Source organism: Biomphalaria glabrata, chromosome 1 (assembly GCF_947242115.1).
Source record: "Biomphalaria glabrata chromosome 1, xgBioGlab47.1, whole genome shotgun sequence".
Lineage (NCBI taxonomy): Eukaryota > Metazoa > Mollusca > Gastropoda > Planorbidae > Biomphalaria > Biomphalaria glabrata.
In genome coordinates this window covers 4,360,982-4,375,566 of record NC_074711.1, presented here as the reverse complement: position 1 = coordinate 4,375,566, position 14,585 = coordinate 4,360,982, and the positions used below count along the sequence as shown (strand labels likewise).

The 14,585-nt window shown below is 31.6% G+C and overlaps 1 protein-coding gene across 2 annotated transcripts; it reads left to right on the top strand.

Annotated features, from left to right (window-relative positions):
- Positions 1–170: 170 nt before the first annotated feature.
- Positions 171–14,522, top strand: LOC106074601 (eukaryotic translation initiation factor 2-alpha kinase 3-like). 2 transcript variants are annotated; one of them, XM_056014544.1, is made up of 18 exons: positions 171–548; positions 2,578–2,707; positions 2,815–3,012; positions 3,174–3,316; positions 3,447–3,607; positions 4,163–4,290; positions 4,421–4,571; positions 5,359–5,493; positions 6,235–6,360; positions 6,492–6,633; positions 7,059–7,155; positions 7,574–7,674; positions 7,879–8,001; positions 9,267–9,410; positions 10,151–11,018; positions 11,289–11,456; positions 11,737–11,901; positions 12,856–14,522. In XM_056014544.1, exons 1-18 carry the CDS (start codon positions 283–285, stop codon positions 13,042–13,044), a joined length of 3,435 nt encoding a protein of 1,144 aa, XP_055870519.1. In that variant the 5' UTR covers positions 171–282; the 3' UTR covers positions 13,045–14,522. The 2 variants fall into 2 exon arrangements, with proteins under 2 accessions (XP_055870519.1, XP_055870459.1); XM_056014484.1 differs by having other exon boundaries at positions 7,571–7,674.
- Positions 14,523–14,585: the final 63 nt, after the last annotated feature.

The window sequence follows — 14,585 nt, the reverse complement described above, 5'->3', positions numbered from 1 at the left end:
TTCATATTAGTGCAAATAATTAATTTTCTTTTTGCTCATTTATCATATTTTTAGTTCAATCTGGCAAGAAATTAGAAACCTAGTTAGAAACGAAAGTTGATCTTGATCTAGTTTTTAGTCAGATAATCGGTTGTTCCCGATATTTGCAGTCTTCGAGACGTGTACAATGACTCAGGTTTCCGCTTCCGGTTGTGTAGTAAACAGAGCAGTGAGACTTGAATTTGGTTCTGTTGGGCTTTTGAAAGTAAATGTCAATGGTATTTATTACTCAGTCATTTGATTATGACCCAACATAAAAGAATGGGATGGCTGCTGAAAAAGGTTGTGAAAGTACTGGCGTTTACAGTGACTATATTTTCATGGGCGAACCATTTTAGGATAGCTGATGGTGCAACTAACGAACCCAATACAAATTTAGATCTCCATCACGAAGCTAATGAGGAAAGTGTGTCAGTCACCAATAATCACCTAGATCTGCTTAGTGAATTAAAAATTGCTGACACTAACTCCTGCCCTTTTAAAGCCAATGTTGAGACTGCTTGTGACATGTTAGTAGTCCGGTGGTTTTACAATTTTTTTAAATAATTTATAAATAAATTTTGATTCAAATGAAATACTTTAATACTTAAAAAGTCTTGAGTAAGACTTAACTTATACTAGTTATAAATACTAATTGAAGTTATACTAACTATATAGTCTTATACTAGATTTCTTAATTCTACTACTAGAAATGTACTAGACTCTATATATTTATAATATAGTATATACTAATTCCAACTCTAGAATATACTCTAGGGAGAGGGTAAAACTTCCCATTGAAGGCTAGATATTAGTTAACTAAAAATCTTATTTTATAAAATACAAATTCTATGTCACTTCATTAACTTCATAAAAGAAAATTATATATGATTACATCCTCTAGTATTAAGATCAGTACTAGATTCTACAGTAGACTAGTAAAAAAAATAACAAATAGATGATCTATAACCATTCAAGAAATTATAGATTATTTAAAAAATGATACAAAGTTATTAAATAAAATAAGACATATACACAGTCTATGATCAGTTCAAAATGTCTAGAAATAGAAAATAGTTATATATATTCATAACTGACAAAGAGTTTAAAGTCATTGATATTCCCAATCCATAAACACTATAGATTATAGAGTCTAATTGTAGAAATATAGACTAAAGAGCTAGAGCAACCTTTGTTTAGAAAACACTCTTACTCTTAGTAAGACTCAGTCTTAGTCAAGCTGATGCCACATTACATTTGATGTTTGAATTTTTACAGGTCTGTAATGGTTTAATAAGTACATAGATTCTAGGAATTCCTCAGCCATGTATATTTTGTCAATCACCTTCACCTGTCCCGTAGTCTGTTGAGGCACTACACAAGATCTGTTAACTGTTTTATTCATTTCTCTCTGTCTTTTCCCAGGATTAAAGTCTCTTCTATACACAGGCCTGTCCATATCTTGATGTTGACCTCCAAAGGTTTCCTCTCCTGTCTGCCTCTCCTTTTCTCTGGTACTATTTCCCTGAAGAAAAGTGTTAGTGTGCTCTGAGAATCTCATTATATGCCTCTACAGTTACAGTGTTACTTGCATTTTTTGGCAGAGGTCATATGATCTTCATGATGCCCAATCATCATTGTGATCTTGTTTTGGATATCCAAGTTTGTAACATGATGGTCTTCATATGTGAAACCTTCTGTAACATTATTCTCAATACTTAAAAAATGGATGTAATATATGTAAATACATATATATTTACCAGTATCTTATTAAAATGTAATTTTAACAATATTGTTGACAATGGGCTTAATGGAAGGGCGTGTAGCTCATTTACTCATTTAGGGATGTGTAGCTGAGTGGCATTAAGTGCTTTATTTAAATCCAATGGAGCAGTATCTGTTGAATGCCAGTGGACAATACAGAAAAAATGTCTCAGAAAGCCTCTCCCGAAACCTTTCCACAAAGTGATACAACCACAGCATTTTAGGATCAAAGAGATGTTAATACGTTTTGTTTTCATTGAAATGATAATTAATGGATTAAAAAAAAACATTCTAATTTTAGCTAATGGAATAAATGCCTCACATAATTTTATATTTTGTTTTGGCAAGATTTTAAAAAATAATTTTACTTGCTTTTATTTTCACTTTTTCCTGGTTAACATCTAGTATTTAAATCACTAATCCAAACATTGCTATTTATCAATAAAAAACATTCCTCGTCCCATATGCTAGGACAAATTTGTACAAATACTCCTTCTTCCCTAGTGCTATTAGAGCATGGAATGGGTTGCCTGAGCTAGCCAGGAAAACCAGTGACTTGGCAGAATTTAAGTCATTGGTTAATATGCATTACAAAATGCATGACGCATAGGATGTAATCATCTTCTTTTTTTAAGTAACTTCTGTATTATATAAGATAAGATAAAAAAAATATTTTTTGATTTCTTAATGATATTTGTAATTGATGTTGTTAAACCAAATAACCATTATCCCATGCAGTTTTAATAGTTAGAAATATTTTTACAAATTAAGTTTCTAAACTTTTTGACTTTTCAGATTCTATGTTTTGATCAGTACCATTGATGGAAGAATATCAGCCCTTGATTTACACAACAGAGGAAAATTGGCTTGGTCTGTCGAAGCAGATTCCAAACCTTTGTATTCATCTAGCTTAGCTAATATGGAGGCAAGTTAACAGTTACTAGAAAGAAATTGTTGTCTTAATACTTTGTCTTAAAAACTTACAATTGAAATAATAACAAATAATTTTTGTTATAACATCTCAATGTGCAGATGTTTAGTAAAGGGAAGAAACTGCGGTTAATCCCATCCCTGGATGGAGCCCTGTATCAGTTTGATGGGGAAAAGGTTGAAGCTGTTCCAATGTCTGCAGAAAGTCTTCTCTCCTCAACGTATCGTCTCAGTGACGACTCCATGATTGTGGGCAGTAAAGAGCTCCGCAACTTTGGAGTTGATATCCATTCAGGAGAGGTAAGGCTTTGCTAGTAGAATCTTACATCATATGCACACAAAATACTACACACACACACAAAATCAACAAACTTTTTGCTTTTTTTAACTTTTATATTAGTTGATTAATGAAACGTGAATAGCCTTGCTGACTTTTAATCAGTTCTTTGTTGACCTTACAGATCCAGTTCTCATGCAGCAGTGAAGGCTGCACAAGAAAAGCATCGGAGGCCAGAGATGAGCCCATAGATGGCAGCAGTGTGCTGGTAGTAACACGTAGTACTCAAGTTATCCGCTCTGTGGATATAAAAAATGGGCATGAAAAGTAAATATTAGTAATACCTATAAAACATCCCCCCCAAAGAAAATTATACTGGTAGTATTTATGTATAACTCTGACTTTCAAAGTATGTCATTTAGTAATTTCAAAAAAAAATAACAATTTTTTTTTAAAGATGGAATTTCAGTGTTGGGCAGCATCAAGTGAGTCTACCACCTAAAACCAAGCCAACTGTAATGGAGGATGAAGATGCTGGAAATGATAATGAAGATAATATTAACGCAAGAAGCGAAAAGACTGGCAACTACAACATTCCAATGTTTACAACTTCTGCTGGTAGGTTGTGCTTCAAATCTGATTCAAATGTTTCATATGATGATGTCTATGTCTCTACATATCTTAAGTAAAATGTTTTACAGGACGACGGGGGATGGGAGCGGGCAGGGTTTGAACCCTCGACCGTCGATAAATCCGAACGACAGTCCAGCATGCAAAACGCACGACCAGGCAGCCATCCTAAGTATCTTGCCCTTAGTTATATCAGTGAGCAGATTCCTTATCTTCGACACTGACCAGACTTTTGACTACAGAGGCGGAGCTATTGTAAAAAATTTTAGCTGAAAAGCTGGACTCTCCACCTTTCTTATTTTTAGTTTTCTCATAGACTTGAAGGACTGCTTGAACAACAGTTGTATATATTAGTGTTAATTAAACAAGTTGTGGTCAAACTGGAAACAGAATCCATGTTCTCAGCCTTTACTAAGTGTAGTTTTTTTTAAAGGAACTTTTGCGATTTGTAAAATATGAAAAAGTTTTGTTTTTTTTTAAATGTCCTAGTACTATAGATGTCAAATAATTATATTAAAATTGTTTTTTTTTTCATTCCATTAGAATGTCCTAGTGAAGAAATATTCTCTGAAGATCTTGAGTACGAAAACTATTTACGTCTGGTAGTTCCAGAGGGAAGAGTGGTTGCCCTTAACAAAATGGATTTAACACAAGTCTCGTGGGAGCACAAAGTGAGTGAACTAAATCAAGAGACAAGCTCATAAGAAACAGATGCTCTTGAACCATATGTGATTCTTGCTTTTATATGTAAATATTATATTTTTCTATGAAGCTGATCTTTTTAAAAATAATATTTTTCAGTTTGACAGCCCCATTGCTAAAGCATGGTTGCTTCGTCATGGAAAACTAGAGCCTATGAGCTTATTTGATGCTAGACATGTGCCAAGCCTTGAGACATTTGAACCAGATGATATTGAGAATGAAAGTGTGCAACAGCCGTTGCTTTATATAGGTTGGTGGGCTAATGTTTTGCAAAAGAAAATCATTGTCTATTTATTGTTGTATTTCTAAGGCTATCATTAGTAATGCAAGTTTTGATGTCAAATCCTTCTAGGAAGTAGTAGCTTCATCTATGGCTGGAGGATTCCTGTAAAGGAAATGTATATATGCAGATCTCAACATCTCACTGTTTCTTTGGCTATTTCTGGAAATGTAAACATCATCTCTCAATAGCTAAGCCCTTTATCAAATTATTTGTTTGTTAGACTCCATCAATCATAGAATGACTATGGTTTATCTTGTAGAGCACTTTTTCTTGTGACTGTAGATAGACATTCTCATTCACATATAAAGCAGGTTAAGATGGCATTCGCTTTGGTGGCAAAGGAACCAGCCTTTGTTCTTTATGTAATTTGTATGCTTTTCTTCCACATTTTATGACAGTTTTTACATTGTAAATAGCTTTCATGAAATCTACATGATTTAATTATTAATTTTTAAAAATACTGTAACAAAAGCTTTAAATAGGCTTTCACCCAATTGTTTAATCAATAGGTCATTGGTTGTGAATTAAAATCAATTATAAATACTTCTCAACATTAATGTATTCAGTTTATTTTTTTTTGTATTGAAAGTTATTAATTAATGCATATTTATAAATATTTATACCATATATATAGTTCACTCATTTTTTATTTGTCAAAACATTATTTTTTAATTATCCTACAGGTGAATTTTAATACACAGAAATAAAAAGATTTTCTTTAACGGTATGTATCTCTCATTGGTCTTCTATTTAGGTTCTCATCACAAACTGCTGTATATTCAAGCATCACCTCATATGGAAACACTGCTGAAGCAATTCACCCATCGCCGAATAGGTCATGTTTTTGATAGTGACGTTAAAGTTTCTTGGAGACCATATTTAAACACAGGTGAGTGATTAACCCTTTTTCCTTGAACAGTTGTCAGGAAATATCTACCCTATCCCTTAGAGAAGGTGTATAACGTTTCATTATACACATATTAATTTTCTTACTAAATTCACATTGTAAAAAAAATAATAAAAACATTAATAGTCTATTTATGATAGAAAAATATAGCACTAGGAATTAGCATTATGTTTCAAGGCATGAATAGCTCCACAGTTCTGTAATATTTAAATATCACATCAGATATAGTTGTATTCTATTCTCCAGTTAGACTTGATCTTAACATTATTAATATTAGAATAAGCATCTATTTCATCTTCACTACTTATAAGGCTCTAAATCACTTACCCCAATCATTATATCCTCATTCTACAGTTGAAACTGTAATATTGCTATCATAATTGTAGCCTAAAAATTAGCCAAAAGTGTTAATTATTCCACACAAAAATCCATTTCAACATTTTGAAAAAAACAAAACAGCAATAAAAAAGGTGAAAATAGCTTAAAATGGCATCACTATTCCTTTCTAAGGTCAGAGTTAGTAAAGGATAAAATAAGCAATTAAAACTTGCCCGTACTTCTTCAATGAAACAATCTAAAATCTGCGATTCTCATTGACTTTAGTTGTCAAGCAGCATCAGAATTCTTGGCGATTATAGTGGAAATGGTTAATAATCTGCATTTCCTAATTTTCTTAATTGTCCGGGCTTTCTGTCAATTTGTTTAAAATTATCATATTTACAGCTTCTGTGAGAACTCCCATTTTCAGAGGCAACAGGCCTCAATATATTGGCCAACAGAAACCCATATATGATAGTCCTCATAAAGATATAACATCACTTACTGTATGGCATGAAGATTACCCTTTTGGTAAGTCCTTTTACAAAAATACTTTTTTTTCTGGCTTTAGACTATTGTTAGTTTGGCATCATATTATTATACTTAGATATTAAAACTTGTATTTGGAAGCCAAAGTTAAAGTAAGTGTCTTTCTTTTTAAGATACTGGCTACTTTTTGTATCCTGAATTCCGAGACTCAAGGTCAAGAAAGCGTGGAGGGGTGATGCTTATTGAAGATATGAAATCTAAGGAAGAACCAACAGGCATAGTGAACAATATATCAGCCTCAGTTTGGGTGCATTGGTGAGTTGAAATCACTTTAGTAATTGGTAAATACTTTTCTACAGCTAACACTACCCATCTGAAAGATTCTTTCAACTCTTTGAGTGTTAACATAATCCCTGAGTTGCTGTTAGGTGGTGTTGCTGAGTCTGAGGTCTGTGGTTTCTGCCATAGTCAGGGCTTGTATTTATTTTTCAGTATTTAATTATCATGATAGGCGTCTCATTAAAAATATTGTACCCTAGTGGCCTCACATATTTATTATTCATTTTGTCCAACATTAGGCTTTACCATTTGTATTTATCTTAAAGTTTACAAATTATAGGTTACAGTATTATCCTTTAACATGGACAAAGCATCTATTCCTTGTTTTTTTCTTAGCCAAATTTCAAAATGTTGTTTCTTTAGTTGCTTGTTTGAATATTTCATTTTTTTTTTCATTTCAGGAAAGCTATTACCCTTGTAAGCGTTGTTATGTCAGTTATTGTGCATTTAACTTTGACCAAGTTCACAAAGACAGCCTCGTCAAAACTAAAAGTTGAGGTAATGTAACATTTTTGTTGAATTCTGTTTCTCTGCAGACAACTGCTAGATTTTATATGTGTTATATTGCTCTATTACAACCAGGCTAACACAATCAACCTTCAGACCAAGCGAAACATTATATTTACTAAACTAAGCATGTTATGCTAGGGCTTGTGGTTAACTAACAATATTCCACTCTTCTTTATGATATCCATGTCCGGTCTTTAGCAATGATTTACATAGCTTGGTTCTCTTCAAGTGCTGGACAAATTCTGTGTTTAAAAAAAAAAAAAAAGTTTCATTGAATGAGAATTCAGAATGATGAAAAGTTAAATTTGTTTTACTGATTATTTTTTCTCTGATGAAACATTAAAACAAAATCTAAATGATTTTCTTAAACACCAACTGAACCTTTCTATCAATGTTTATTTAGCAGACTGTTGAAAATAAAACAAGTTCAGGCAGTGAAACTGTTTTGAACCTTTCTGATAGTTATCCCATACTTCCTGTTCAAAATTGTGGCGAATACATTTCAAGGTAGGCTCTTTTCAGTCCAAGTTTCAATATCTACTGTTTAGGCAATGATAAGCTTCTTTTTCTTCTGAAACCTGTATTACATTGCATCAACTTAAAACATTGCATTGTAGATCTTCAAAATGAAATATAAAATTTATATAATTAAAGCTATTTGTAAAGCTAATGGTTTCATTAATAGTTTCCTTTTCAAACTAATATTTTTAGATTTGAAAGTGACTTTGACTGCCTCCATTGCCTTGGTAAAGGTGGATTTGGTGTTGTGTTTGAAGCGGTGAACAAAGTTGATGACCAGCACTATGCTGTGAAGAGAACAATGCTTCCCAAAAGGTAAGTTTTAATCTATTTCATTCAGAAATGTTTTTATTTTATTGTTTGACTGCATATAATTTTTTTTCAAATATATTTTTTAATCATTTAATTTTTAGTAAAAGTTTTTGAAGTATTTTAATGTGAAACAAATTTTGTAATGGTATTTTTAGAACCTAACTTTCTGTTCCGTAAACCTTATCCTCTTTGAATGCCTAATCCACCTTAGGCAGACTCTTCTACCACTACAGCCCAACATAACAAACACTTTACGGCAGTGCTGAACAACTGAAGTGAACAGCACACTATTTTTCTTTGTCACTGTCTGCAAATGAGCTTACAGCTCAGCAGCAGAAATCTGGCTAGAAGAAGAACTTTCTGTCAAGCATTTTTATTTTTATTTTAGAGCAGTGTTAGCAGTTAAATTTTTTTTTTTAGGTTTTATCAACAACTATATACAATGTTTCAGAGGTTAACATAATGTTTGTCTGGTAAACTTCTGTCTCAATATACTCTTTGTTTTAACTTGTCTATAATGTGTGGTGGCTGAGAGGCCAAAACCGCTTGGCTACCTAACAAGGGGTCTTGAGTTAGAATCCCTAACTCTAGCAGAGTAGTTTTTGGTAAGCGCCTAAAGGCAGCACAGAAACCTTCTTCCAGATAACCCCTCTTGCTCTGGTCCAAAAAAAGAGATTAGTCCATAGCACACTGAGCATGCTGTACACATGAAAGGCATAAAAGATGCGTTATATAAAACCAATAGTAAAAAAAAAATAATCTAAGATTTTTTTTATCCTTTTAATGGCTGAACTTGTAGACAATTTATAGTAAAATTTAAGTCCTTGTGTATTTGTGTCTGTCTATACATTTTATATATATAAATATATATATATGCACCGTTACGGTGTACCGGCACCTTTTTGAATGTTTAGAATGTGGGGAAAAAATTATTACTTTTCTTGTATTTTGACGTATATTATTAATTTATTAGTAGTTAAAAGTTAGGCTATCAATCACTTCGTACCGGCACCTAATCACTGAGTATTTTGTTTACAAAAAAAGCACTGTGTGTATATATATTATATATATATATATATATATATATATATATATATATATATATATATATATATATATATATATATATATATATATATATAAAAATATATATATATATATATATATATATATTGTTTTGCTTCTTATTGTGATTCTATGATTTGAAAGTTTGAAAATGTAAATCAAACAAAAACAAATAATTGTTTTTTGTTTTTTTTTTATAACAGTGAAGGGGCAAAGGAAAAAGTTTTGAGGGAAGTGAAGGCTCTTGCTAAACTAGAACATATTGGTATAGTGAGATACTTCAATGCCTGGGTGGAAGCGCCACCTGTGGGCTGGCAGGAAGAAAGAGATAAGCTGCTTCAGTTGAGGTATGAGAACTTTAACTTGTACTTTCTCTTTAAAAAACCTTCTAAAGGAAGAATTCTTTCTTTTTACATTACTTGTTAAAATGCTTATCTAAACCCTTTACCTTGATTTATTGTTTATAAATATTAAAATAACTATGTAGACTGACAGCATTTCTATCTCTCTCTGTATATATATATATATAAATGTCATTGGTAAAAGTGTGTAATCAATTTTGTTTGTATAGTCAGAATGATTGAGAAAATTACCAGACATGTCTGAAGTAGAAGTGTGCTTTTTACATAGTCAAATGATGTTTACTGCAGGACCAAGACTAAGAGTTTAAAAAGACTATTTACAGATGACAGTAGAATATATTAGGAAAACTGTGACAATATGCATTGAGAGCCTTTTTCTTTCTTTCATTTTGTCAATCTAAAATGTAGTGAAGGACTTTTCTGATGAAATACATGAAAGTTTAAAAATGTACTCAAAGTTTAGAATGAATTTATTACTACCAATCTAAGACTGTTTTAATTTCAGACAGATCTGCGGTAGTTTGAAGTTTTTCTGTTTTAGGGGGATCATTATGTTTATGTACTATCCTGGAATAATGATGAATTAAGCATGATAAAAGAAATTTTTAATATTCTGGATAATCAATAAACATTTGTCTGTGAGAAGTATGTTTTTTGTATTTGTTAATAAACATTTATATGTATATTTCTTATTATTTTAATTCACTTTTTCTTTTTTTTTTCAGTGATGCTTCAGGGACATTTTCCTACAGTAATAAAACTCCTATCTCAGAACTGAAGTATAATAATGAATTATATGACACATTTGAGAAGGAATCAAAGGATTTCCCAAGAAAGCGTTTTTATGCAGAAAAAACACTGTTTAAAGTAAGCTGTAAAAATGACAATTCTTCACTGTCAGATGATAGTGGAAGTGAAGTATTTGATGTGCAGTCTAGCAAAAATGACTTTTTTGGTACCAAGTCAAACTTGTCTAAATCTCACTGTAAATTAATCTCCTATGGGTTTGATTTAGCGAGCGAGGAGACTGGTTTAACCCAGGAATTTGATGAGAGCAAGTCCAGCATTCCTTTTTCAAACTATACTTCCAATTCTTGGACACATTCCTCTAATGCAGACCTTGAGTCTCAAGAAGCAAGTGTTGTGTTTGAACTCTCTGCTGGTAAAAATGCTGATTTACCAGCTGAAGACACGGGGAATGAGGACAGTATCATTTTTGAAAACTCTGCAGGCTCCAATAAATCAAATAGTTTATTATCAAAACATTCCAGCCCTAAATTAAATAATGCTTTAAGTTTATCTACGAGCACAAATGCACCCGTGCGTCTTGACAGTAGGTCAGCTTCTTTGTCTCAACATGAAGATAATCTGGTTGAGAAAGTTGACAAAGTAGAGAATAGCAGGGCACCCCAACAGTCAGCAAGATGTTTCTTATACATTCAGATGCAGCTATACCGAAAGGAGACCCTAAAAGATTGGCTGGCTAACAATACATTAAATCGTAATCGTGAAACAATCTTGGACATATTTGATCAGATTGTTTGTGCTGTTGAATATGTTCATAGCTGTGGACTGATGCACAGAGATCTAAAAGTAAGTTTATGTGCAATATTCTTTTGTTTTATTAAAATGCCATTATCACTTCTATATTTTATAGTAATGCTATCATTGAGACTATTTTTTTTAGTTATATATCTTTCTGTTTATTTTTTATAGTTATGCCACAGTTTGCCCTATAATTTTTAGTTACATTTATTATTAATAATTGTTCAGAAATCCAATTTTTGACCAGACTTCACAACTTTTGTGTTCTTTCTTCACTAATTCCATTGTAGATTAATTATGAAACTTATCTTTTTACAGCCTTCCAACATCTTTTTTTCTGCTGATGGTATTGTTAAAGTTGGTGATTTTGGTTTAGTGACAGCTCTTAATGCACAAGAAGATGAGAACAAAGCTTCATCAAATAGCCCATTGTCGGACAGGCACACAGCTGAAGTTGGTACAACAATGTACATGAGCCCAGAGCAGGTTAGTTAAAGGAAATGCATATCTTTACAAACTTTGACAAATTGGACTTTGAAAAATAATAGCTTGGCTACTGTAAAGCAGAACATAACTAGAGAAGCAAAATATAAAAATCCTTTAAAAAAAAAACAAATAATTTATTATGTACTGTTTTTGCATGAAATCATTTATTATAAATACACTAGTGAGTATTTTTTTTAAAGTTTCCCCAAATATTGCCCAATAAGATCACAATATTTAAGGAAGATTTTCTTAATCATTAATGAAACAAAAAATTTTTCAGATTGCCAAAAAGAATTATGATTTCAAAATAGATATCTTTTCTTTGGGTTTGATCTTCCTTGAACTCTGGATACCATTCTCAACGCAAATGGAGAGGATAAGAACATTACAGGATGCTAAACAACACATTTTACCTCCAAGATTTATTCGAGAATTACCTTCAGAGGTATGTACTTCTGATCTCAGACTAACTTGCAACATGTGGTCATTTGGTGAAAATGTTCTTTTTTAGAAAGCAAAGAAAATAAGACTGAAAGAGAATATTATTAAAAAGATCAATATTCAATAGAGACGTTTACTTATTTAAATTTTGTTTAATGTTGCGGAAAGTAATTACCAAATTGTTTTTGATTTCACAAATTAAGGATGAGTGCAGTATTTCAGATGACAAAGCATTCCCATTAGTGACCTGCATATTTTGTCACATCTTGATCTAATGCAAACAAAGTCACTGTTCAATCGGGGTCTATTGAAGTTCACTTCACTACCTGCACCAGTCCTAGTCATAGGCCTTTCTTTCTTCAGGTCATGAATATGTGTCTGGCAACCATGGTGAGAGCTCTCCAGCTTTTTCAGAGGCCATCTGCTTTCCTCTATGCCTGTGTAGGCAAAAATATTGCCAGAGTTTACTCTTTTTATAGCGTTTCTCTCGTTTTAAGCCTTATTTCTTAAGCTTGCCAAAGAAAAGTTACCTTTGGCATGCTGCCTTTCCCTGTGCTGGATAGGTGTATGGAAATAATATGCTTTTGAAAATGTCTAATGCTTATTCTTTTTTTTATTTCTTTATCAAGTGTCTTTTTCTTTTTAACACAACCACATATATATTTATTCATTTCTAAGTTCGCCTATTAGATATGGATTTTTTAAAATCATCTATTTCCTTTTTTTATGACGTTTTTTCCATTTGTATTACATAAACTAATAAGAAAACCTTTCTGAAGAAGTTTTGTTTCACATTGAGTCACTTACATACTTTTATTTTAAATTAAACCACAACCACTTTGATATGAATATTCTATTTCACCTTAAAACATAGTTATTATTAAGATATTTTTTGAAACAGGCCATTGCTTCCATTTTGTTTTCCTTCAAGTAACTTTTTTTTTAAAAATGTTTTCAGAGTCAGCTAGTTTGTGAGATGACCAGTGAAGAGCCATCACAAAGACCAACCACTAAACAAATTTTAGACCATCAGCTCTTCAAAGATGTTGTACCCAACAGAGCCAAACAAAGAAAGAGAACGCATTCTGAAAACTTAACTGGCCAATCAGCACATTCAGAAAGCTTAACTGGCCAATCAGGCTCATGATTGTCCAATCTGTTTGTACACCATTGTTCATGTTTTCAGCTCTTTCATATGATTTGTTCATTTTCCTAGCAAAACACATTCATGCTTATTTGCCTCTTGGGTTCAGTTTGCATATATATGAACTTTGACTACTTTACAATCAACTTAAGATGGGTCTCATCTCATTGCATGAAAGATAGAGGGGAGGCATAGTAAAACATGGTTTTAGGTAATTTGTTTACATATTTGATGTACAGCATTGTTCATCCAATTAGCATAAATGGTGAGAGACAGGTGAGGCTCTTTCAGGGGGAAAAGTATGTATAAATGTGCTTAGAGAATTATAACTTGAATGAAATTATACCTCTATGCAATCTGTCGTAAGAATAGATGTTGACCACTGTTGTCAGCAAGCTGTAGTATTTTCAAAACACATATTGATTATTCTCTTGCTTTTTAATGCATTCATTTATTTTACAACTTGAAATGAAAAAAAAAAAAAAAAACTTATGTAGAATATTAGATTGGAGATTTAAACAAATAAGTGGTCTGTATGAAAGTAATGAAGCTCAAAATAGACGCATTAATTAAATCAGCTGATTTATTCCATGATAGCATTAACAAATGAGAATACAAATTGTAATGAGTTGCTCATTGTGAATATGTATATATAATAGTTTGCCATATATGACTTTTGTTGTAGATGTTATAATGACCAATTTTACTTTGTGAAGATCCTCAATAACAAAATAATCACATTTTCTTTTCTACAAAATAATGAATGGAAAGTCTTTTGGTTTTATTTATTGCTTGTACAAGATGGCTCAAAATATTCTTTTGAAGGTTCCTCCATATTCGCCTTTGGCTTTGAAATGTATAGAGAAATGAATTTTCCCAAAAAGTCATAAATATAAATGACATGGCTTCTAAAATCACATCCTTAATGTTTTACTAAGGAATAGAATGTTATGTTGTACTTGAATTGAATGTACTTGAATGTGTCAATGCATGGCCAAGTTTAATTGTAAAAAAAAAAAAAAAATCAAGAAAGCTTTAAGAATATATTTTTTTTAATTTTTATTAACAGAAAATCTTTTTTTCAACAAATAACATTTATTTAAGATTCAATTTTTAATTCACTTGCTTAAGCTTTGAAAGCAACTTTGACATAAACATAGGCTATAATGGCTAAAGTTTTCTTATTTAGTAAAGATTATCTGATCTGAACAATGTACCAGACAAACAAATGTCTCTATGTTTGTTAAATAAACAAAATCTATATTGTTATTTTATTGCAATAGCACTAAAAGAAGACTGTGATGTTCATTGTATCTTTTTATTTGCATGTTATTTCTGTGTTAAATAATAATCTTACTGGAGCTATTATTTATTCACAAGAAACAATTGGATGTGTTTTTCTTTTTTTGTACAGTTCTAGAATAAAATATCAGTTGAATTCAATAAAGATAATGCTGTTCATACAACAGTAGCTGCATTTATTAGAAGGAATCATTGTATTTTCTGTGTTCAACAAATTTGTTGCAAGCACTAATTATATTTTA

Coding starts and splice junctions, on each gene's coding strand:
- LOC106074601 (XM_056014484.1), top strand. CDS start 283: ATGACCCAACATAAAAGAATGGGATGGCTGCTGAAAAAGGTTGTGAAA. Junction 5,494..6,234: donor GAGACCATATTTAAACACAG/GTGAGTGATTAA, acceptor TCATATTTACAG/CTTCTGTGAGAACTCCCATT. Junction 6,634..7,058: donor GCCTCAGTTTGGGTGCATTG/GTGAGTTGAAAT, acceptor TTTTCATTTCAG/GAAAGCTATTACCCTTGTAA.